At 42.5% G+C, this 26,269-nt stretch overlaps 4 protein-coding genes across 13 annotated transcripts in view; 2 read left to right on the top strand and 2 right to left on the bottom strand.

Annotated features, from left to right (window-relative positions):
- The window catches only part of LOC129753543 (protein winged eye-like), a 531,910-nt gene that overhangs the window by 264,731 nt on the left and 240,910 nt on the right, over nucleotides 1–26,269 (top strand). The gene's annotated exons all lie outside the window — the stretch shown is intronic.
- The window catches only part of LOC129753567 (40S ribosomal protein S25), a 458,367-nt gene that overhangs the window by 32,450 nt on the left and 399,648 nt on the right, over nucleotides 1–26,269 (bottom strand). The gene's annotated exons all lie outside the window — the stretch shown is intronic.
- LOC129753557 (SUMO-activating enzyme subunit 1) lies at nucleotides 399–6,603 on the bottom strand. Its single transcript, XM_055749390.1, has 2 exons — nucleotides 6,397–6,603; nucleotides 399–1,399 (listed from the first exon to the last, which is right to left on the bottom strand). The coding sequence occupies exons 1-2, from the start codon at nucleotides 6,486–6,488 to the stop codon at nucleotides 493–495; spliced, it is 999 nt and encodes a 332-aa protein (XP_055605365.1). The 5' UTR covers nucleotides 6,489–6,603; the 3' UTR covers nucleotides 399–492.
- On the top strand, nucleotides 10,062–13,032 carry LOC129753550 (uncharacterized protein K02A2.6-like). Of its 2 annotated transcripts, none has more exons than XM_055749383.1 (3): nucleotides 10,062–10,159; nucleotides 11,044–11,886; nucleotides 11,943–13,032. In XM_055749383.1, exons 1-3 carry the CDS (start codon nucleotides 10,157–10,159, stop codon nucleotides 12,987–12,989), a joined length of 1,893 nt encoding a protein of 630 aa, XP_055605358.1. In that variant the 5' UTR covers nucleotides 10,062–10,156; the 3' UTR covers nucleotides 12,990–13,032. The 2 variants fall into 2 exon arrangements, with proteins under 2 accessions (XP_055605358.1, XP_055605359.1); XM_055749384.1 differs by lacking the exon at nucleotides 10,062–10,159 and adding an exon at nucleotides 10,754–10,971.

Raw genomic sequence — 26,269 nt, forward strand, 5'->3', positions numbered from 1 at the left:
ACCAGTTTTGTATTGGTACAAATATACTGTCGGAACTCGACCCAATCCCCTGTTTTTACTGACCTACGGCAACAGTCCTTCTTCCTCGTATTCGGCACTACCAAAAGGTGCATAGTTCCAAGTTAATGTTATTTAAATTTAAAGTCAATAAAAGTTTAATTAGAAAACACGTCGACCTTTGATAGCTACTGAAATATTCATTAAGGTTTGTCCAGAACAAAATAACTTATTTCAAGTCTCGTACTTATAAATTTGCGTTATCATTGCACGACCTCTTTTGTAGTTCAATCAGGCCTGAATTTTTTTTGCTAAGCTAAAGGGCACAAATCGAAGTCTGTAACAAACGACGTGAAAGAATGAAATTTGATTTCTTGTACAAAGTAAAGATCAAACATGTGTTTTCATTGGAATATTATTGTGCATTTTATTAGTTATTATCAGAATGTTTTTAAAATAATTGTCACTTTACGAAAAGCTCTACTGGTGCTTCTTCTAAGCTTCACCTCCGATCGATTCGATGAAACCACAGCAGCTTTCCGGATCGAAGAGAAATACATTGTGGTGGGGAGCTTCCTTCTGCGAGACAGTTTTGATGATTTCGTGAGCAACGGCACCGCCCACGATGGCAGCTGCTGGTGAGATCTGGGCAAATACGTGGGTCAATGCGCTATCCGGAACCACTGTTGCTTCCAGTTCATCACGCACCTTCAATAGCTTTGTCAAATCATTTTCGCGATCCGAGTACAATGGATCACGCTTTTCTACTTCGCGGAATTTTTGCAACACTCGCAGCAGCGGCAAGGCAGGTCCTGAACGTTTGAGCTTTCTAGCATATGACTGGGCCTTGAAGTCAAAGTCTAGCAATGCTTGGTATGATGGATAAACCAAGGTCCTTTTGACCGTTGACGTTACCAGTTCGGTCTTGGTCTTTTCATTAGGTTTTGAGATGATCTTATGTTTAACGACATCTTCGGCAAAGTTGTGTTCCTGTAGATCGGCAAAGCTGTATCCAAACATACCCCAAAGGTCCGCTGCAAAGAATTTAATCCCAGTTTCGCGACACACCCCATCAATGCGAAGCAATTCCTCAGTTAACGCTCCAATGATACATACGACGTCAAAGTTTTTAAAATACTCGTTCGGTTTATCCGACAACTTTTCGGTCTCAGCCTTTAGCTCTACCATCGGATTCAAATGTTGCGCACGTGAAAGCGAAGCCTCCGCTCTGTTAGTGCCGAGTGATGATTGTGGAGCGAGAAATTGCGAACAGAAGTCAGACTCTTGAATGACTTTATCGTCAAGAAGAGTAACAGCTTTCACGCCTGATAGGATGACATTCTTGGCTATTTCTGCTCCTAATCCGTTGAGCCCGGCAATCAAAATGCGAGCCGCACGCAATCTGTAATGAGACGAATATAATTCATGTACATGTTGACTCTAATGGATTTGAAATGTTTTCGTTCCAATTTTAGCATATGTCCAGCCGAAGCTAGGATGATTAGATTCAAATTTGGTAAAACATTTTCGCCTGCTGTAAAAAATCAATAGTTAGGAAGTTATCAATTTTAATTAGGGGCATTGTCAACTATATGCCATCAATATGGCGTTTAGTTTAACATACCTAGCTGGCAATTAAGTAAACTTTGTTCAGGACTCAAGTGCCAGGTATTTATATTAGGATTGTTCGAGCTTCAGGAAAGGGGCCGTTCAGATACCACGTGGACAGAAAAATGAGATTTTTGACCCCCTCCTCCCCCTCCGTGGACATTTGGTAAACCCCTACCCCCCTCCCCAGATGTCCACGTGGACAAATTTGAAAAAGTTTTTATTTTGAATACCTATAATTTTTTTTTTTATGCGGCAGCTTTATGAGAAATCACACGGCCCTTTTGAGGCCAAAATTCCTCACCGCGGGGGAAAGCTGGGTAAATGAAATGGGTAGGATTTGGAGGAGACCGCAATACACCAGGCGAATTAGGTATGTGTCCCACTTAAACTCCGGTTGCTCTCTGACAAGTCAAACCCTGGCGAACCAGGACTGGGCTTGCCAATGAGCCGTATTACGAGCGAGGGTATTTTATATCGGTTGTATGATGTGGAAATGTGTAACATTGTGTCAGTGAGCTACAAATAGTAGAACTTGTAGGGCTGAGGTTTGTCGTCACAGTGAGTAGTATTTTGTCATGTGAAGTGAGCAACAAATAGTAGCCGTTGTATGGCTGAGGTTGGTTGTCACAGTGAGTAGTATTGTGTCATGTGGAGTGCGCAACAATTAGTAGCCTTTTTAGGGCTGAGGTTTGTCGTCATAGTGAGTAGTATTTTGTCATGTGAAGTGAGCTACAAATAGTAGCCTTTGTATGGCTGAGTTTTGTTGTCACAGTGAGTAGTATTGTGCCATGTGAAGTGAGTAACAAATAGTAGCCTTTGTAGGGTTGTGGTTTGTTGTCACAGTGAGTAGTTTTGTGTTGTGTGAAGTGAACAACAAATAGTAGCCTTTGTAGGGCGGAAGTTTGTTGTCACAGTGAGTAGTATTGTGTCATGTGATGTGAGCAACAAATAGTAGCCTTTGTAGGGCTGAGGTTTGTTGTCACAATGAATAGTATTATGTTGGGCCCTACCTGTCACCTAACCTTACTCGTTCAAACACTTTGAGCCCATGATAGTTTTCGCTTGAGATTAGCATAGATTGATCAATAAAAGATATTTCCAAATATGTAAGTCTTAAGAGATTCAGAACAAATGCGTGGCTACTCTGTAATTATATTAACAACTTGGATACCGTAAAACCGAATCTCCATTAAAAGTTGTTTGTCACTGCACTGCCCTTATTCGCATATGAGTCCCATGTGTAAAAACTGCAAACCGAGAAAAACGCTTGTAAAGTTTGAAACTTGTTTTCATGAAAACAATCGTATGCATCGTTTGTTGGCAAAACCTATCAATAGTTCGGATAGAAAACACTTCAAAGAATACTTTTGTTTACTTTTGCGCTAATACTAACTAATAATTACGGAGAAATTTCAATAAAACACTCATGTGACTCATATGCGAATATTCTTAACCCTCGATCAGAGATTATTCGCAAATGAGTCTCTGGTACTAAAGTTATCGGCAAGTGGCAAGTACTTTTCTAACATATTTTTTCCATTTGTTTACCATTCTTTTTGATGACGGAAGAAAATTTTCGAAAGATCTTGATTCCAAACTGATTTCAATCAAGTTTTTTTCGTCAAGTGGGATGTGTTTTTCCAAAACTTTGTTTTCATTCGTGTGAAATTGCTGCGAATTTATAAGACATCATCATCATTTAATTCAATGCGTGTTACGGATACGTGGAACACCGACCAAAAGTGTGCTGGATTCAAGACAAAGAAGGAGATTTCTTCCGGGAAAATCTTCCTGGGTATATAATAAACGAAAACAGTGGTATTAATATTGTTGTGCATATAAAAAAAGTTATGAAAAAAGTTTGTTATTTTGTTACCGAAACAACACTTCAAGTATCACCTACCGATCACACATTAGATCGTCGAAATCTCCCACGAAGGATCCATCCTGACCGAAGACTGATCTATAGAGCGTTGTTCATTGGTTGATTTTTGTCGAAAAAATAATTTTGGTAGAATTAACCTGTTTCTTATTAATGTTTTTTGTGACTATGAACCAGATTTCTTCGGAATCATTTTGCTACTTAACGATCAATTTTTATGTAAATTAATGTTTTAAGCATTAAATAATTGATTTAGGGGCCGTTCAGATACCACGTGGACAGAAAAATGAGATTTTTGATCCCCTCCTCCCCCTCCGTGGACAAACGTGGACATTTGGCTAACCCCTACCCCCCTCCCTGGATGTCTACGTGGACACATTTGAAAAAGTTTTTATTTTAAATACCTATAATTTGGCAGTTAGTAAACACCACTTTTAGCCTTTTTTTTATAGAAATGGCTGATTTTGTAAAACCGAATAAAAATTTCCTGATATAAAAAAAAAAAAAAAAATTAATTTCCTAATTATCATATTTATCACTTGCTTTAAAGTAGCTACTTGTTGTTTAAACTTAAACTGGAAAGGCATGCCATTTTACGATTTTGATTTAAACATCTTAATATTTATTCACCTTTAGAAAATATTTTGAAAGTAAGTATGTCCATGTGGACATGACCCAAACCCCTACCCCCCTCTCCGTGGACAAGCGTGGACATTTCCATACCCCCTCCCCCCCCCCCCCCCTAAGTTGTCCACGTGGTATGTGAACGACCCCTTACTTCATTTTCTATCTAACCTTTCCTTTAATTGTAAGCTCTGGCGCTGAATTTTGGTCATGGGACTCATATGCGAATATTTTTCACATGGGACACATCAGGGGTCATATTTTTTTCGAAATTTTGGGAACAAACTTCGAACAAAAACTTGTTTTATTGGTAAATTGGAGCACAAAGAGCACGAAAAAGACCATACTACTAATGACAATGCTGTTCTTCTAAAGCCTCATCGCTAACTCTAAATAACTTCTCAGAGCAACTTTCCTCAATCTGTTTCGGTTGAAATAAATTAAATTCCTATTTTTAATTTCCGATATTATTTTCCTGGACTGCCTTATTATTATAGTTTTTCGAAATCGAACCATCTTTCATCGACTTTTTTAATTGAATTTCAAGTCTAACCGAACAATAGGCAAATCTACCAAGAAGCATTGAAACGAGAAAGCATTCTGGTCCAATGAGCCTCTAGTTCTTGTAAAATGCTTGATTTAAGAATGAGCCTTCGAAATTCAAATGCACACTTACTAGAGCATTGGGGAGACGAATACTACTACCTTTACCTTACCTAGTAACACATTGAGTTATTAATCCTTGATCCATTACAGCCTAGGGTACGGAGGCCATCTGAACTTCTTAAAAAAAAGGAACCTGAAATATAAAACTTTATTAAACAAATTGTAAGAAAAATTTTATCAGGTCAAACAATCAATACTGATCGGACCATATTGAACACTGGTAAGACGTTTGTTTGAAGCCGTGGGGCCAACACGTAGGTTCCGTTTCACTGGCGTTCATCAGTGATCCGTTCGTATTCGCAAGATCTGGTGTGATATTCTCACTATTCGATTTTTTAAGATCTTGCGCGACAAGGCATACCCATTTATATCAAAGTGGTATAAATGAGCCTCTTACCATGCCCACGGTATTTTGAATACCTATAATTTGACAGTTAGAAAACACCACTTTTTGCCTTTTTGTTATAGAAAAAAACCGAATAAGAATTTCCTGATATAAAAAAAAAAATTTTTTTAATTTCTTGATTTTCATATTTATCACTTGCTTTCAAGTAGCTACTTATTGTTTAAACATAAACTAGAAGAAATGTATGCCACTTTAAGACTTTGATTTCAACATCTTAATATTTAGTCACCTTTAGAAAATATTTTGAAAGTAAGCATGTCCACGTGGACATGACCCAAACCCCTACCCCCCTTTCCGTGGACAAGCGTGGACATTTCCATACCCCCTCCTCCCCCCTAAGTTGTCCACGTGGTATGTGAACGGCCCCAAAAGATCTATACCAAGATCGATTCAATAAAACAGTCGTAGAATCGATCTAACTAACAGTCGTAGAATGGATCTACCTTAAAAATCACAGTTGGAGGATCGATCTTTTCCAGTTCTAGCAAGGGAGAACTACTTTAATTAACATTTCAATTTAGGTCAATATCAAATTTATTAAGGTTGCCAGAATTTTCCCTGGGCGTATCCAAGCCGGGCGGTTTTATCTAAAAACCTGGCAAAATCCGGGAATGTAAGTTCAAAATTTTCAACTGAACATCTGGGCAACATCCGGGCAAATTTGTGTAAAACCCGGATATTATTCAACAACAAAATTGAAAAAAAAAATATCGAAACCCATCAGCAGATTTTGAATCGTACTTTTGGCTAAAAATTTCGTTGCTTGGGCGCAAAAATGAAACATTAGAAATTTTTTTAGCCGCTACTGCGAGTGTTGCAGAAATTCCGCGAAGTAGAAAAGCGTGATCCTGTCTATAAAGTTAATTGTAACTAACAGGCTGCGTTGAAGTTGATAATCAATAAAAATAAATTATAAATTACAAATTTTGAGTTTATGGTTTGGTTTTGCGAATAAGGTGAATTAATCCAAGAAAAATCCGAGCTTTTTTCAATGTTCAGTTTAATATTAGATAGATTGATATCATATTCGATACCCACTTGGTCAGCTATGTATCAGAGGTTAAGCTAAATAGTTGTAATAAAAAAAACGTTTTAAATAGAATTAGAATACATACAATGTAAATTGTTAACTTTATTTTTTAATGACTGCTGGTTGGCTTCAATGCAAAACTGTTCCCATTAATAGAGGTTATGTTAAATGTTGGAATACCTTTTCTGCGAGTCCAGTCCCCACAAACGAATTTGACGATCGTACAGCTCAGCTTCATGTTCCGTGAGTTCGATTCCATTGGCTTCAACCATTTTGCGACACTTCTCAAGCGCTATGTTTGCTTTTAACAAATTACTTATATCTATTACGACTAGCGTCTCTGCGAAAAAACCTTTTGTGATTTGTAAGCGGCTTCTTAATGATAGTTTTTTATGATGATGATGATGATGATGATGATAATGATTAAAAATTCCATGCACGTTTAGGGGATGTTATCTAAAATTATGTTTGAGATACTCAACTCAATATCTACACCATGATGGCTCTAGTATGGTGATCTCATATGCCAAATCGCCATTCCACCATATTGAAAAAAGTTTTGACAGCTGGCTGTAGTGTTTACTAACGAGCCTATAGTAAACAAAGAGACGAAATCTAGCGTAACATTTCAAAAGGGCGAAACTGCCAAATGTAAACAAATCGAGTTAACGGTCATTCCGGATTTAAGCGCATTCATTTTACCTAATAAACGCGGTTTCATCTTAAAATCGCTTAAAACTTTCAAAAAGTTGATAATATTAAATTGGGCGAAACTTCATGTTGATTCATTTTCGTTGGAACGTGAAGTTACGCCTATTCAAAATGAGGTTAATTTTTCTATTCGTGTAGGACCAAAAGGCGTAACTGAGTTAACCGTGTGTGAAAAAACGGCCTAATTAGTTTTTGCGTGTAGAATCAAAGGGCCTACACGCTAGAAATTATTAAACCATTTACGTTTCAAAAATAACCATTTTTGACCTTTTCCCGGGAAATGCCATTTTATGAGTTCTCTATGAGAAGTCATAAAATGACTTCTAGGGGAGAAGTTCGAATATGGTTATTTTTCAACCGAATGGGATTCAGGAGGAGAAGTTGAAAAATGGTTGTTTTTAAATCAATGAGGGAGAATATTAATGTAGAAATAGAACAAATTGAAATGTTTTCGAAGAAAAATTAAAATTTATTTTTTATTTATTATTGATTTATGCTGACAAAATACAACAACGAATTTGTTTAAATAGTACCTAATTACGGTTTCTTATTAGTAGTTAAGGTAACACTAGAAGGCTTCGATCGTTAACTGGTACGCGGCGGCCTTTTGTTCTCCATCAGTGAGTTGCTCCCAAATGCTCTCTATTGCAGGACGACAGGTCCGGACAGCTTTTTCGGCTGCAACTCGTGCCGCTAGGTAGGGCAGTTCCGCAGGTATTCCGAATCGAAGTAAAACACATTGATGGTGATGTCCTGCCGAACGATGTCCTGTGGCAGCGATAGCATGTGGGACAGATTCGAGTGTTCCACCCCGTAGTCGGTTCCCCCGAGCGCATTCCGTATGAGATAGGTGGCCGCGTTACAATCCATCGGTTTTTTCTAGAGGCCCGCATTCCGGGTTGTCAACATTTGACTGATTTCCACTGATTTCTTGAGGATAACATTTTTATCAACGATGCTATTAGTTATTTCGAGGACGACTGGCTGACAAGGGATTTTTTCCCAAAACGGCTTTACGACAGGCTGAAAAAATGAAATAATTACATAAAAAAAACAAGAAACTATTCGCAAAAAAAGTTACCGGTTCCTTTTCTCTGCTGCTTTGTGCTTAATGCATCTGGGAGGTTCCTGATGAAGCAGCTGTAGCACAGACTCTTATGATGACCGCAATTCCACTCCGGTGGGTGGAGATTTTTGGGCTGTCTACCCATCTCAGCTTCATCCGAATGTTATGAGGAATGTTCGGTGCGCTCGTTCCGGAAGTAAGTAGTCCCGCGTTCGGTGCCGTTGGAGCTGGAACTGGAACTGGATTGCCGCAGATTCGTCCAATAAGTGCACTGCAATTAATTTTTGTTGTTGATTGATTGGGTTTTTAATTGGGAATTCATAATGATTAAACAATTACCTTTAGAATCTCTCCAGCCCTGTTTTATTCGTGCGAACAAATTAAATCCGAAACACCTTCGGTTCACTCCACGGTAGCTTCCAATATGGCGTAGAAAAAACGTAAATTTTTTCAACCATTTTCTGGTTAATACACGAGAACTTGATAAATGGTTGAATTTTGACATAGAAAAATTCTTAAAAAATAACCATATTGATAGTTCTCGAGCAAACACCATAAAATGGTTATTCTATAACCATAATTGGTTAAATGAAAACGAGCGTGTAGCTTCAAAACCAAAACAAAAACGGCCGATCAATTGGGCGAAACTTGCAGGCGTAACTGGAATCGAAAACGAAAAACGGCGAAACTCGAAAATATCTGAAATTTAGTGAAAAAAGTTAAAGTTCTTGATAATCAACGGACAATAAGTGAATATAATGCACATTTTTTGATTTTGTTGAACAAAAAGCCTTTGATTTTTTAAATAGGATTTGATTAGATGTTCGGAAATTTCAAACGCGTTTTTCTCGGTTCGAGCTAACTGCTAGTTTCGCCCTTATGAAATGTTACGCTAGAAATGTCACGATTGGAATTTTTGATTTTCTGTCAGTGTCATTCCAATCGAGCAAAAACCAAGCAGTCTTAAAGGCAGACCTACACTGATACCGCAATTGACACTTTTCTGTGTAAAATTTGACACATTTTGAGCTTACCTGGGTGAACACTTTTTCAGTGTTCGAGGCTCGAACACTAAAAAGTGTTAGACTGATTAACGAAACTTACACGTGTGAATTTCACACATCTTGTCGGGAAGCAGTCCCACAAATTTTACACAGATTTTTTATTTTCTGCGGGAGGGAATTTTATAGTTTACATAAACATTTAGATTCCATTCGGATAAAACAAAATGAAAAGGAAATCAATTCTGTCGATATGTTTATTTTCTGCGCATTTCATAATATGAAAACAATTTGTTCCGGAAGTATGACATTTCCCAGCGATCGTCCGTGCCAGCCTCTCAGCATGCAAGTCAAGCAGTGTGTGGTTCCCCCGGCGGTTCGTGATCCGGTGGCTCACAAGTGCTGCTTCCGAGCTTCCGAGCTCTTCACTACCAGGCAAAATCTGAAAAATGAAATACAACAATTCAATAAGAAAATAAAATAATGAATTTAACCTATAGGTTACCTTTTAATTTTGGCTCCCGCAGACCTTAAAGCAAGCACAACAAAAAACTAACTTCAAATTTACAAGTTTGTAGGTTACACATCTTGTAAGTTGTTGGTCAGTTTCTAAAGCAGAGTAAGTTTTACACAGATCTCAAGGGTGAGAAACACACATATTTTTGACAGCTTCATACATAAAGATAAAGTGTGTCAATTTTACATGGACAAAGTGTTTTTTTTTTAGTTGGTAACCACAGGTGGTAAATCCCGGTTTACGGATTGTATTCCAAGGCACGGCGAGCCACCGCGTCCCCCCAGTTTGCTACTCTGGGTCCATGGGTACAATGGGCAGACTCATGATATACTCCGTGTATACCCCCTACTCCCTAAACTCCACCTGGGGCCGCAGACCTGGTTCCCACCTCGAACTGTTTAGTACACTATGTGTAGTGTATTGCTTATTATTATTATTTATAGCTTCCCTTTGCTACTAATTATATCGTTACGTCATTCTCACCCAGACCTTATTCACGACATTTATGGACGTGTTCTTCTAGACTGGACAGCTTTCCCTTTACCGTGTACATACAAGCAGGGCAGATTAATACAGACAGCGAGACTGATAGGACGACGATTTCACAACCTGGCGACGAGGAGGATTTTTGTTTAACGCGAACAAATGGTGAGTAAAAAAAAAATGGCGAATTCGCTTCGAGTTTGCCATACAGAAATTTGGGAAAAAAGCGAAAAGAGAACAGGAGTTGAATTATATTTCCTGTGCGAGGATATTTTAGGATCCTCCAGTAACGCGCAAAAGTTATATGAAGACTTTCTCGAGAAAACAGAAATTAATTTTCTGTGCGAAGATATTTTTTGGATCTTCCGGTTTGGGAGAACAGGATTATGTATTCACTTCCTGTGCGGGGATCTTTAGGATCCTCCTGTTGGGATAGAAATTTGTTTCTAGGAGAACAGGAAAACGGATTCCTGTGCGAGGATTTTTAGAATCCTCCGGACGAAAGAAAATGAAGCAATCCTTTGGGAATACAGGAACATACAAATTTCTGTGCGAGGGTCTTGGATTCTCCGGATGATGAACAGGGCAAACATCTCTCATGGATATGAAATTCTTAGTATTTCTAGAGAATCGCACGGGTTATTCAGTGTTGTTTAAAACTTGATACATGAGAAAATATGGGAGAGAGGGAGAAAGGAGAACTGAGTGCGAGCTACGAAGAAAAAGCTTGGTACAGTGAAAGCTCTCTTCACGCTCCTATAATTTACCCTAGAAAGAAAACACAGTTCACTAAGTGACTGTGTTCCGCATGTTGGGCAAAATTGCCGTCAAGCTGAGTAGTCCATGAGAAGAGTGCAGGAAATTGAGTGACGATTGGTTTGTTTATATTTGGTGTTTGGGAACGCAATTTCGAAATCGGTAAAGTGTTTGAAAATTGAAATATCTAGAAGAAAGAAACGAATCACGGTCTCGAGAAAGTATGGTTATTGATTGTTTGGAATTCTATTCTCATCAACAAGTGCATTTATGAGATCCGTTTGATATTTCAGATGGAGGATGGAAGGCCAATCCCACCGTTCCGGTGCAACCAAATTGAAACCGGTAGATTGGCTAAGGAATGGCGTTCCTGGAAAGACGCTTTGGAATGCTACTTCGCTGCATATGGCATAATGGATCAGCAAACTATGAAGGCCAAGCTTTTGCACCTTGGGGGACCAGCACTTCAAACGGTCTTCAAAAATCTTAAGGACAAAGACCACGTACCGATGGTTTGCTTGGTGCCGAGATACTATGACGCTGCCATAGAGAAATTGGACGATTTCTTCGAGCCACAACACCAGTGCACTTCGGAGAGGAGCAAGCTCCGGAAGATGAAGCAAAGCCCGGGAGAAAGATTTGCTGATTACATTATCCGGTTGAAACAGCAAGTTACTGAATGTGGGTTTGATAAATATGGCAGCGAAATACAGGGTATCCTGACCGATATTTATCTAACGGATGTAGTCCTAGAAGGATGCAGGTCTAACGAAGTACGCAGACGAATTTTGATGAAGGATCTTGCTTTCGCGGAAATCGAAGCCCTGGGTGTTTCGCAAGAAGGTATCGACCAGCAGATTGAGGCCATTTCCAACGACCAGCATCCCAGCGTTAATTACACCGGACAGCAACAATCCAAACGACAAATAGGTAAAATACCCGGAAAACGCTTCCAAGAACGGAAAAGATACGATGATCAAGTTGACTCCAGGATCTGTTTTAACTGCGGGAAAAAAGGGCATATTAGTAAATCCCGCTGGTGTTTGGCAAGGGGTAAAGAATGTCGAAAGTGCCGCCGTTACGGTCATTTAGAGGAATGTTGTCGACAGAATACACAACCTAGGAACCAGAATCAGGTAGGATTACATAAATCACAAAGAAAAACAAACTTTAATTGAAAATGTTTATTCAGGTTCGGCTGGTTGAAGAAAATGTTGCGAAAGAAACTAATTCGAATCAACAACCCGGAAACTCAGAAACACCGGAAAAGGTATATTACGCATTTTATTCCGGGAATGAATCCAACGTGATTCCGTGCACGATCGGAGGCATTGACCTTGAGATGCTTGTCGATTCGGGGGCAGACGCAAACTTAATCAGCGATTCTGTGTGGCATTCGATGAAAGGTAAGCAAGTTAAAGTTAAATCCTCAACTAGAGGAAGCAACAAAATTTTACGATCATACGGAAGGGATGATCCTTTGATCATACTCGGATCATTCTGGGCCAACATTATAGTTGGAAACAAGAACATCGATGCTGAGTTCTTGGTCGTACAAGGAGGACAGAGATGTCTACTAGGAGACAAAACTGCTAAGGACCTAGGTGTTCTGAAAGTTGGGTTAGCAGTTAATCAGGTGGAGAGATCATTGCGTCCTTTCACCAAGATCAGCGGTGTACAGGCGAAAATTCGCATGAAATCGGATGCTGTCCCAGTTTTTCAACCAATGCGTCGCATCCCATTGCCCTTAGAAGCCGCCGTCAGCCGTAAGCTGGATGAATTGATTAAGAGAGATATTATCGAGGTGAAGGAAGGTCCAACAAGCTGGGTATCTCCGCTCGTTGTTGTTGGAAAAGCCAACGGCGAACCTAGACTTTGCCTAGACTTGCGTCGAGTCAATGAGAATATCATACGGGAACATCACCCTATGCCGGTGGTCGACGATTACTTGGCCCGTTTGGGTAGAGGCAAAATTTGGAGCAAATTAGACATCCGAGAAGCTTTCTTACAAATAGAACTAGCAGAAGATTCGAAGGACATAACAACGTTTATAACGTCGCGAGGATTATTCCGATTCAAACGCTTGTGCTTCGGTCTAGCAACGGCTCCCGAGTTATTCCAAAAGGCTATGGACGAAATCCTTTCCGGCTGTCCTGGAACACATTGGTACTTAGACGACGTTATTATTGAAGGTGTAGATTTGAAGGAGCACGACGAGCGCCTTGAAGAGGTACAGTAACGTTTTGCATTGTCGTTTATTTTTTTTTATATATCTTGAATTGTTTACGAGTTAATGATTAATAAAATAAAAACCAATGAATTTGTCTGAACTGCAATGTTTTTTTTGTTTTTAGGTTCTCTCCAGATTCAAATCTCGTGGAGTGGAACTTAATTGGGAGAAATGTCAACTACGTGTAACTGAATTGGATTTCTTGGGCCACACTATTTCTCAATCTGGTATCCGACCATGTGAGAACAAAGTAAAAGCTCTTTTGTCTTTCCGTGAACCTCAATCTGAGCCAGAAGTTCGCAGTTTTCTTGGACTGGCGAATTACATGAATAAATACATTCCGAATCTATCAACCATGGATGAACCCTTGAGGCGATTACTCAATAAAGACATTGCATTTCAATGGGGTTCTTCACAGGCTCGGGCTTTTGATGAAATAAAGAAATCAATGGCTAAGGTGGAAAATTTAGGCTTTTACAAGGTAGAAGATCGTACAATTGTCATGACCGATGCAAGTCCGTGTGGATTAGGCGCGATGCTGGTACAGTTCGACTCCTCAAATGAACACCGCATCATATGCTTTGCCTCAAAATCCCTAACAGAAACCGAACGAAGATATTGCCAGACTGAAAAAGAGGCATTAGCCATAGTCTGGTGTGTTGAGCGATTTCAACATTATCTGCTTGGCAAAGAGTTCGAAATTTGTACGGACTGTAAGGCATTGAGCTTCCTTTTTACACCACGTTCGAAGCCATGCGCTCGGATTGAACGATGGGTGTTGAGACTGCAAGCGTTTAACTACTCAATAGTGCACGTACCGGGCGCAAACAACCTAGCCGATGTGTTTTCCAGGCTTTCTGTGACGACTCCTATACCATTTGATAGAGCAGAAGAAATTTTCGTAAAAGAAATTGTGGAAGGTGTCGCAGAAGCGGCTGCAATATCATGGAACCGGATAAAAGAAGCCTCTAGCAAGGACACTGAAATAAATCAAATAATAAAACAGATATCCACCGGTGAAATCGATACTTTGCCAATCCATTTCCGTGTAGTGTCAAAGGAACTATGTTCTGTTCAGAATGTTCTACTCAGAGGTGACCGCATAGTTGTACCAAAAGCCCTCAGAGATATGGTTCTCCACACAGCACACGAAGGTCATCCGGGTATTGTAATGATGAAGAATCATTTACGTACAAACGTTTGGTGGCCAAAGATGGATGCTGAAGTGGAGAAATTTGTAAGAAACTGTAGAGGATGTACCCTAGTTGCTGCGCCGAGTCCACCAGAACCTATGCGCAGAAGTCAGCTTCCCGCATCACCATGGCAATCACTAGCATTAGACTTCCTTGGGCCCTTACCGGAGGGTCAATATTTGCTAGTTGTGATCGACTGTTTTAGTCGATTCATGGAAATTTGCGAAATGAACACCATATCATCGAACGATGTTACCCGCGAACTACGAATAATGTTCAGTAGATACGGAGTACCATCTGTCATTAAGGCAGACAACGCTCCTCAGTTGAGCGCTGAATGCGTAGACTTCAGTAAATTCTGTAATGAGCATGGTGTTAAGATAGTTAATAGTATACCATATTGGCCACAGTCTAATGGCGAAGTAGAACGCCAAAACCGCTCCATATTGAAACGTTTGAAAATTTCCCAGGAATTAGGAAAAGATTGGAGAGCTGAACTTCGTAATTATTTACTTACTTATCATGCTACACGACATCCCACTACAGGTAAATCACCGGGAGAATTGATGTTCGCACGACGAATCAAAACAAAGCTACCATCACTCACGGATTTTCAAGAAGACGAGGAAGTTATGGATCGTGACGCACTTGTTAAAGCGAAAGGGAAAGAGTACAGCGATGGTAAAAGACGAGCTGAAGATAGTACCATTGTAGTGGGCGATCATGTCTTGGTTAAAAGAATGAAAAAGAGTAACAAGTTGGAGACTGATTACGCTAATGAGGAATTTGTTGTATGTGGAAAGCATGGAACGGACACAACAGTAAGATCTTTACTCACTGGGAAGCAATATCGTCGCAGTTCTGCTCACCTGAAAAAGATTCAGCCCAATATCCATACACCAGGTAACAATGGTAATTCCAATGAAGAAACATGCAAATTGCTAGAACCAGAAAATAATGAGGAAGCTAATCACGATATATCAGATCCTGTTTCACAAGCCGCAGAACTTGGAACGAGTCTAACAGCTTCAAAAAGAATTAGACAACAACCTGCGAAGTTTAATGATTATATGCCACATTGACTTTGTATAATCAACTATTCTTAATAAACTCATAATTATCTATTGTTTCATTCATAAAAGTAAAAGGGGGATTGTAGTGTATTGCTTATTATTATTATTTATAGCTTCCCTTTGCTACTAATTATATCGTTACGTCATTCTCACCCAGACCTTATTCACGACATTTATGGACGTGTTCTTCTAGACTGGACAGCTTTCCCTTTACCGTGTACATACAAGCAGGGCAGATTAATACAGACAGCGAGACTGATAGGACGACGATTTCACACTATGCTTCAATAGTGGGAGGTCTATTCGCGCTAATGCGCTCAAAGGCAATACTCATTAACGAGACCACTTTCAGCAAAACCTCTCATCCTTACGACTCGACGCCTGAACTCTCCTCTGACGACTTGAGAACCGACATCTCCTCGCAATGACTCGAGATTCCCACACAAACCTCTCCTCTTCGCGACTTGAGGCCTGATCTCTCCTCTGACGACTTGAGATCCGACCCCTCCTCGCATCGACTCGAGGTTTACCTCTCCTCTGCACGATTCAAGGCCCGATCTCTCCTCTAACGACTTGAAATCTGACCTCTCCTCGTAATGACTCGAGGTGACCACTTGTACCCCTCCTCTTGTTGGTAAGGGGCCTGATCCCTCCTCTTACGACTCGGGACCCGACCTCCTATCATAAAGACTCGGGGTTGACCACACAAACCTCTCCGCCTGAAGGTTTGAGGCCTGACCTCTCCTCTAACGACTCGAAGCCCGACCTCTTATCTTCAGGGTTCGAAGTTTGCCACCTTGCCCGTCGTGTGCCAGATCGAGAGCAGCTTATCCTGGACTCGCGCCTGTCACGGCACACGCGCGGGACTTAACGCAACTACTCGGATGATTCCCGACGAAGACGTCATCCTACACCGACTCGAATGGCTCGCCCGGCGTCGAGAGCCACTCTACCCGTGGGTATTCCCCGAACGTGGAATAACCCTTTCCCAACGATTTCCACTGCGAAGAAGGTCAAGTCTTATCCCCGCAGCTTCTGTCGTTGAGAACCGCTCTACTCGGATACTCCCCGAAGGTGGAGCATCCTACACACGAACGCGGCGCACCCACGGCATCCGCTACGCAGAAGGTATTGTCTTATCTTTGTAACTTCAAACCGTGGGGTCGGACGCACTCTACTCGACAGCCCCCCGTCGATGGGGTCAGTCTACTCCGACCGTTGTCCGGTCTTCTTTATCCCCCTTGGTTGGCAACCCTAGGATTTTTGGCCCGCGGATTTTCCTGCCCGTTGTGTGCCAAATCGAGAGCAGCTTATCCTAGACTCGCGCCTGTCACGGCACACATTCGGGACTTGGAACGCTACGACTCGGATGTTTCCCGACGGTGACGACATCCTACACCGACTCGAGAGGCTCGCCCGGCGTCGAGAGCCTCTCTACCCGTGGGTATCCCCCGACAGTGGTTAACCCTCTTCCCTCGAGATCCGCTACGAGGAAGGTAAAGTCTTATCCCCGCAGTTTCCCTCTTAGGAAGCGGAACTACTCGGATACCCCCCGACATTGGGGTATCCTACACACGTTCGCGGCGCACCCCTGACCTCCGCTACGCAGAAGATGTTGCCTTATCTTTGTAGCTTCGATCAAAGGATCGGACGCACACTACTCAGATGCTCCCCGCCGATGGAGTCATCCTACACCGTTCGCGGACTGCCGTTGGTTCCAGCTCCTCTGCAGGGCAGTCATGATCCGGGTGAACCCATCGCTGACCGCGTGCCAAGTGTTGGAATCCGCACACATCCTCTGTACAACGTTATCTGCTGTCGTGTCAGGCCCACAGGCGGCAAATATGGAAGTACGTACCGCCGCAAACCTCGGACAGACAAACACCACATGTTCGGGTGTTTCCTCTACGTCACCACAATCTGGGCAGTATGGCGAAGCCACATGTCCAAACCGGTAGTGGTACTTCATGAAGCATCCATGACCAGTCAGGAGTTGCGTCATATAGAAGTCCACTTCACCGTGCCTTCTTCCGATCCAGCTCCCGATGTGCGGGATCAGACGATGGGTCCACCTTCCTCTCGTTGAGCTGTCCCACAGCTGCTGCCAGTTGGACATCGAGTCCTCATTGGCGAGATCTCGAACGTTGGGCGTGTCTCTGTTGTCGTAGCAATAGACATCCTCCTCCAGCAAAACCGAGATGGGCATAACACCCGCTACTACACAGGCGGCTTCGGACGACATGGTCCGGTATCCGCTGATAACCCGCAGGTTCATCAGCCGCTGAACGCTGCTAAGTCGCTGCAGGTTACAGCTTCCTCCCAGGGCCTGCCTCCAGGCCGCTGCTCCGTACCGCAAGATCGAAGTGGTCACACTTGCAATGATCCGCCTTTTGCTGCTTTGGATAGCCGAGGAGTTCGGCATCATTCGTGTGAGTGCGGCCGTGGCCATTGCCGCTCTCTTGCACACGTGTTCGACATGGCTCGTGAAGCTGAGCCTGTCGTCAATCATCACCCCTAGGTACTTAATTGCGCGTTTAGACACGATGTTGCACGGTCCAACGGCAATGGTACCTGTTTGGGGTGATTTCAGGTTGGTGATAAGCACCATCTCGGTTTTGTGGTGGGCTAGACGCAGGCACTTGGAGTGCATCCAGCGTTCCACTTCCTGGATAGCTACCGTGGCCAGTAGCTCAACCTCCGCTGTTGAGGAGCCCCTCGCCAAGAGGACTACATCATCTGCAAATCCTACGAGTTCGGCTCCCGATGGGAGGCTCGTTCGTAGGAGTTCGTCGTAGGTGATGTTCCACAGAACCGGGCCGAGAATTGACCCCTGTGGAACACCCGCCGAAACCTCTTGTGTTCGCAAACCCTCGCCGGTCATATACTGCAGTTGGCGATTGTGGAAGTAACTTTCCACAAGCCTATACAGATATGCCGGGATCCTCATTTGGATGAGCGACGACGCAATCGCTGTCCAACTGACACTGTTGAAGGCGTTCTTCACATCCAGAGTGACAACCGCGCAAAAGCGGAGCCCTCTCCTCTTGGTCAGCCTGGCTCTGTCCGCTACCTCGATGACCGAGCGGATGGCATCTACGGTGCTGCGACCTCGACGGAAACCAAACTGTTTCCCCGAGAGTCCGCCCTCACTTTCCGTGTATCTCTGAAGTCGGTTCTGAATCACCTTCTCCAGGACCTTACCCGCTGTATCCAGTAGACAGATCGGCCGATATGCCGATGGGTCTCCTGGACGCTTACCCGGCTTTGGCAGAAGAACAAGTTTCTGCCGTTTCCACGTGTCAGGAAACACCCGTTCCGTCACGTATCGTTGCAACGATGTTCGGAACATATCGGGGAATTCCCTAATCGCGGCCTTCACCGCGACGTTCGGAATGCCGTCCGGTCCGGGGGCCTTCCTCGGTTGGAGAGACTTGGCGATCTCGCGAAGTTCTTCCACCGTTATCCTCTCTTCGGCGCTGGTGTCCCAGTCATACGGGACTGTTGGCCAGCGGGTAACATCGTGCTGTGGGAACAGCTCATTGATGATGACTCTCAGTTTATCGGGGCACGTTTCAGGTGGTGCGCCCCCACTTTTAGTTCTGCCCATGACTATCCGATAGGCATCACCCCATGGACAGTCGTTGGCGTCACGGCATAACTGTTTGAAACGTGCCCTCTTGCTTGCGTTGATGGCCCTGCGGAGGGCCGATCTCGCGCTTGTGAAGAGTGGCCTACGCTCCGTTCGCTCTTCTTGGGTCCTTGCGTTCTGCATCCTGCGCCTTGCCCTATGGCAGTCGGCACGCAGACCCGCAATTTCCTCCGTCCACCAGTAGACGGGTGGCCTAGTGCTTTTATGCTTGGCCCTTCTCGGCATCGCAGCATCGCAAGCGCGAGCTAGAACCCTCGTCAGTTCTTCCGCGGACAGGTTGTCCAGGTTCCTCTCCCAGTGCAACGCTTCGACAAAGACGTTCTGGTCGAACTGCGTTGTCTTCCAGAGGAGTTCTCCTGTACGAGACTCGCGTCTACCTGTCCGCGTACTTGAGCCTAGCCGATAGCGAATCGCGAAGTGATCGCTATTCGTGTAGGCCTCGCTCACCATCCAATCGCTTACCAACCCCGGGCTACCGAAGGTGACATCTATGGTTGACTCGCTCCCGTTCCAACTTTGGTAGGTACTGGTATTCCCTACGTTGGCCAGATCCACATTAAGCCTCGCCAGGGCTTCTAAAAGAGTTTGACCTCTGGGGTTTGTGAGGCGGCTACCCCATTCAACGGCCCACGCGTTAAAGTCGCCAGCAATAACGATGGGGCTTTTCCCCATTAGCACATCCACCATCTTGTCAACCATAGTGCCAAACCTCTCCAAGGACCACCTTGGGGGAGCATAGCAGCTACAGAAGTAGATCCCGTTAACTTTGGCCACCACCATGCCTTCGTTTTCCGTCGCCACAACTTCTTGTATGGGGAAACTACCTGTAACCCATATCGCGGCCAGTTTGGCATCATCAGTCGCCCAATTAATGCCATTCGCAGCTCTGCGATATGGGTCTGCCACTAGCGCGATGTCCAACTTTTCCTCAACTGTCATCTGCCGCAACAGCTGGTGTGCTGTGTAGCAGTGGTTGAGGTTAAGTTGGACGACCTCTATGCTCTTTGCGCCCGGGGTGGTACCGCCTGCGCCTTTGTGTAGGCGGGGCACCTAGGGTTGCCAACAGCGTGGTCTCCAGCGCAGACAGGGCATTTAGCAGGCTTTTTGCAGTTAGCCGACTTGTGGCCGGTTTCGCTGCAGCGCCAGCATATGCCACTTCTGTCTGGCCCAGTGCAGTCGAACGACTTGTGACCGTTCAACAGGCACTTGAAGCACCGGTCCGGTTGCTGGGGGATGGATATCTGACATATAGACCATCCCACCTTTAGCCGCCCACACTTAAGTGCGGCGTTTGCTGCTGCAACCGGAAGTTTGACCAGCCCAATCTGCATACCAGATTTGGGAGGGCCATTCCGCAGACGAACCGTCATCTGGTCAGAGCAGATTTTGCACTGCTCGACCAGTGCCACCCGCAGTTCGTCTTCCGTCGTGACTTCATCCAGGTTTTTAACCCGGATGGTCACTTCCTTACAGAGGGCACGCACCTCAGCCTTGTCACCAAGGGCTTCGGCGGCCTTAGCCGTAAGGGTCCCGCTGGAGTTTCCAGCACCACGCTTCAGTTCGAGGATCATCTCGCCGGTGCGTGTCCGACGGATCCTCCGAACTTTCTCGCCTAAATCGGCGAGATCTTCGTTCGTACGCATCTGTCGCAAGACATCTGCGTACGTGCCCTCAGGTGCTTTGACGACAATCGCCTCGCCCCTCTCCCTGACGCGACGTTTGCGTCGTTGGGGTTGGGGTTTGGCTTTTCCCGTCTCCGTACCTTTGGGCCTTCCCCTTTTGCGCGATACCGTCCGCCATCCGGTATTTGCGCTCGTCGGCTCATCTGCCTTTTCGGCAGGGCCTTCCGCCCGCTTGGAAGCGCTGGCCGCAGGATCCTGCCGGACAGACGGATCCTCCGCTCTTTTCTTAGGGTCCCCGGGTCTGAGTTCCCCGGGAGACCCTCTCTTACGCTTGCTGTTGCCAGCAAACGCAAGGCTGCCTTCTGTTTGGGCAAAGGCATTGACCTTCTTTGGGCGGATGGTGTCCGCCCTCAGAGGGGTCTCTGCCGGCCCTCGCTCTTTTGGTCTGGCGGCCTTGGGCTCCGCAAGCCGTTCCACCACAGCTTTGTTGGCTGCGATGAAGAGCTGCATCACCCTGGCTAGCTTCTCGCGTATTTCCTTGTGGATGTTGGACTTCCCCTTCACACATTCCACAAGGTCAGCGATGCCAGCCATGGCCGTGACCAACTCTACTGGAGCTCCCGGATCTTGGAGTTCCGGGGAGCTCAGTAGGTCTTCCAGCGCTTCCTGTACTTGATCGTACGGGTCCGCTCGCACATCGCTCGGTGCTTCCACCGACGTTGCCGTCGGGTCCACCGGGTTGGCAGATTGCCTAACCGGTGAACGCCTAAGGCTACTCCCGCCGAACGGATTCGGGCTTTCGCCTTTATCCGTTCCGTCCTTTTTTGTTTCTTTCTGATTTTTTGGCATATTTGATCCCACGAGTAATCAGGTAACAAACGGTCCACTGCGCCAGTGACCTGCTTAGCGCAGCAAGGACTGGGATACTGTGGGGTGTGTCCCGGTGCCCCACAGGCAACCGTTAGATACTGGCGTGACTTAACGACCCGCCAGCCTTCCAGGTACATCGGCACGGTTAGCTTCACACCTTCACCAATGGAGTCGGTTTCCGATAGAAATTCCATTGTCGTAATCCAAATTCGTTAGCGAGGGTCTTCATAAGGGGGGGGGGGGGGGGTGTAGTTCTCTCGGCCGTACATCTGCATAAAGCAGACACGTTTCCACTCTGCACCACGGGGAGGTGGAACTACGTCGCAGAGCACATGGACAAAGTGTAGAAAATATTATCAGTGTACAGCTGGGTAGCAAGCTCAATAATTCGAAAGGGATCAGATTGCGCTTCTTTGTTTACTATTTATAGTTTCTTTAGTGTTTACGAAAAAAGGGGTCCAGGGATGCCAGCCCGAATAGAAAAACATTGTGAAAAAACCATGAATTTCATGTTCACATCACCATGGATTTTATGGTTGACACTATGAATAACATGATACAAGAAACGTTGAATGCACTGTCAAGTTCATCGTTTTCGACAGTGAAATTTACGGTTTAGACCAAAATTACCATGAAAAAAGGGGGTTGTTAAGCAACTTAACCATGAAAAAATCAACTTTTTTCCATGCATTTCAGAACACAAAACTATGAAATGGATAGTTATTACAGCTTCCAAATTTGCTCAAAGAAACTGTGAAATTCAATGTTTTTCAAAGAGTTTTCATGGTTTTAAGGAAGATTCAATTCAATGTTATTTCGTGATCTTACAATAAAGTTATCGTGTTTGGTTTTCTTTATATAATATTTATTTCTTAATCAAACATATTTTAATTTTTCACTATAAAAACACTTAATAATAAAACTTAACACTATACACGAGAATGCTGCCATCTTTCCGTTGATCATCAGCTGGAATGCTTTAAAACTCGCATCACGCGATTCCGGCTAAGTGACTTCCACTTCTTCAAAGCCTTGTGTGAAGGATTTATGTCGCTGAAATTGAAAAAAAAAATTAAAAATGATTTTTTCTTCCAAGCTTCGATAAAACTTACCTTTTTGATCATATCGACACTAGATGGTTCAATAATTTGCCGAAAACCTATCGAAAAATGTTAATGCCGAATATGCCGACCGAAAATTGCGTTTGTGCAAAACAAAGTTGCCGCGGCTGTCAAAACCGTACACGAAAAATTGATAATGTGTAAATTTTTGTACTAAAAGCTTTAGGATGTACTTTTTACCATGAAATACATGGTCACCTTCGAATTAATTGGAACATGAATGTAAAACCATGGTTCCTGCTATTCGGGAGGTGTTAGAGATAAAAAATCAGATGGCAAAAAAGTGTGTATGTGCACAAGCCAATCGTAAACGAAAGATCAAAAGATTTAAAACCGTACTGGGGTTTAGATTATTTTATTATATTTAAATTGAGTTTTCGGAAAAAAGCAATGATATGAGTATATTCAATGAATTAATTTGTATTCTAAACACTTTTTTATAATAAAATTACAATACAGTTCGGTCTATCCGTATGTTCCGAAAAAGAAAAACTTTTCATTGACCGTTATGATAGAAAGGATCTTAAACGATTTTATGGTTCGAAATTTTATTTTCAAATAACTGTTGCATCATGTGAATACTGCTTAAGCCTTTTTCAATATTAACATATTCAGTTAATGTACCTTCACCACCACCCACGAGCAGCGCTGAGCTGGAGCTTTGCTGCACTTGAGGATGACTAGCAATTGGACAGCATCACCTGCAGAATCCTTCAGGGGCTCAATCCATTCCGGACAATCAACAGTCTGCAGTGGATCGAACTGATTCCCCAACCCACTCATCGGACTTATCGTCATGCTGCTCAGGCGCCTAACGTTGCGCCTATTTTCCTATTTCAGCTCATCGGTCCCATCATTCAAAAGTGCCAAAAACTTCACCTGATTTTTCCAAATGCTACCCATCAGATCCGGATTACTCGATTGGATCTTCTGGAGCAGCGATGGCACGGGGGTCCTCCTGAAGCAGCTTTTTCATCTCGATGAAGATCGGATGTTCCTGCAGGAGGGCGCTTCTCGGACGATGGAATGTAACGCCTCGCCATGTTACCATCCGATTCGATGACTTTCTGCTGCTTCTAGATAGCTCTTGAAAGAAAAAAGTGTTGAATAAGCATAAATTTGTCATAGTAATGCAAAATTAATGTTACTCACCGCTACCGACAAAGCTGGCACCGTCGTTTATAGGTCCAACTTCTTCCAGCTTTGCTTACCAGCCCGGAGCTCAGCCGGAAGATTTTGTTTCGATCCTATGAATTATATTTGCAAAAATCAAGGCGAAATCTTTGTCTAAGCAATATCTTGGTGATTGGCAAACTTCGTGTTTTACAAAAAATCAGAGCACCTGGCATCCCAGTCAGCCAGCAGCCAGCTGTCAAATTTCGGCTACTCCTCCGCATCCAACCCTGGTCTACTTTTTGCCAAAGTGAGACCACCATATCTAGAGCCATCATGATCTACACGTTCCTTTTTTTTTAACAATTCTTTATTTGAAACGGCTCATACCTTTAGGGTACGAACACAGTGAGCGCGAAGCGAACTGCGAAGCGAAATATTCATTCACTGGATGAATTTCGCAAGTTCGTTTTTGAAGGCCGGCCACAGTGCACGCGAATTGCGAAGCGGTTCAACACTGAAAAAACCCTTCTGTGTTTTGCAAAAATTATTCACACTTCAAAAAATCTTTGCAAATTTATTTGCAGAATAAAAACTGAGCGGGGAATACGTACCGCGCAAAAAAAAAACCGCGTTAATTCCGAAAAATCAAGATGGCGAAAATGGCAAAAAACAATGCTGAAATCGCATAAAACACCCATAATGTATTAGGTGAAAAGAATCAATTAGTAGAAGTCAAATTTTGCAGTCTGACGCTATGAAACGCCATTTTAAAATCCAATTCGGCGGCTTCCGCTCAACTTTAAAATATTTCAAATGACTGCAAATCGCATGAAAACAAATCTACCAAAACTATGACAAAAAGCACGAAACGCTGACAAAACTTTGTGAAAAATATGGCAAAGGTGATAAAAATATTAGAAAAATATACCAAAACTTTGATAAATTTGACATTAAAATGGCAAAGCCATGACCAAAATATCAAAACAAAATCTGGCAAAAATTAATTAAAATTGACTCAACTAAATAACAAAAAAAATTACAATAATAACAAAACACGAAATAAAAACTTTGACAAATATTTGACAACATTATGGAAAATATGACAAATGAAATATAAATATGCCAAATATAATAACTAATAGGGGCTTGTGATATAGCTCAGTTGGCAAGTCTGTTGTCTCCTGAGCCGATGTCCGCGAGTTCGAGCCCAAGAGCAAACATCGAACACAGTTGTACCGGATAAGTTTTTCAATAACGATCCGCCAACTGCAACGTTGATAAAGTCGCGAATGCCATAAAGATGGTAAAACGACTATAATTGAAACAAAAAAAAAATAACTAATCAAAAATTACAAATATGACAAAATTTTGCAATAAAATAACATAAGTCTGCCATATGTCGTATTTTGTTCATGGTTCTGTCAGATTTTTGGTCATTTGATTGTAAGTTTTTATATATATATATATATATATATTATTTTTTGTCTTTTTTCGTTCGATTATAGTCGTTTTACCATCTTCTCTTCATACTGAAAGTCTTACCCGGTACAACCGTGTTCGATGATTACTCTTGTATTTGAACTCGCCAACTGAGCTACACATATCACAAGCCCATAGATTTGTCTTTGTCATATTTTGTCATTTTTTCTTCATATTTGCCATATATTTGTAACACATTCTTCATTATATTTTAGGATTTTTGTCATTTTTTGTTAATCTTTTGTTATTTTGCTGTCGTATTTGTCATCATTTTGTAATTTTTTTACATGTATTTAAAAGTATTTTGTTATCTTTTTATCCCATTCTTTATAATTTTGTCAGATTTTTGTCATTATTTTGTCAATTTTTTGTCATTTTTTTCAGAACTTTGTCATATTCTAGCCCATTTGTCTTATTTTTTTCATTTTAATGTCAAATTTTGGCCGTATTTTTACCACCTTTGAAATATTTTTTTATTACTTTTGTCATTTTTGTAAATTAGTAGTCAAATATTTATCCATATATTAGTTCCGTCAGATCATTTTATTGTCAAATTTTGATTATAATTTTGTCATATTTTTATCACATTTGTCAGTTTTGCCATTTATGTGAAATTTTTCTATATTTTTGTTTAATTTTGTAATATATGTTATATTTTTCGGTATAATTTTTTCAGCACATTAGTCGTGTTGTATTCAAAGTTGTGTCATTTGTCATTATTTTGTTTGTCATATTTTTGTCATAGTGCTTTCAAATTTTTGTCCTTTGTCAAATTTTAGTAATAGTTATTTATATTTTTGCCACAGTTTTGTTGTATTTTTGTCATTATTACTTTATCTTTTAACACTTGTCATATTTTTGTTAATTTCTTTCAGTGCTTTTCTGCAGTTTTCTCAAAATTTTTGTAAAATTTTTGTCAATCATTTTTCATCTACTTTTTGAGCCCTTTTACTAATTACCTATATTGTGGATGGTTCATGCGATTTTCAGTTATTTACTGCCCTTTGAATTAAGCGGAAACCGCCATCTTTGATTTCAAGATGGCGTCGAACAGCCAAATTCGACTTCTACTTATTGAGCCCTTTCATCCAATACCCAGAAGTGGGAGTTTCATGTGCTTTTCAGTCACTTCCAGCATTTTAAAGTTGAATGGAAGGGGACATATT

This window comes from Uranotaenia lowii, chromosome 3 (genome assembly GCF_029784155.1).
Source record: "Uranotaenia lowii strain MFRU-FL chromosome 3, ASM2978415v1, whole genome shotgun sequence".
NCBI classification, from domain to species: domain Eukaryota; kingdom Metazoa; phylum Arthropoda; class Insecta; order Diptera; family Culicidae; genus Uranotaenia; species Uranotaenia lowii.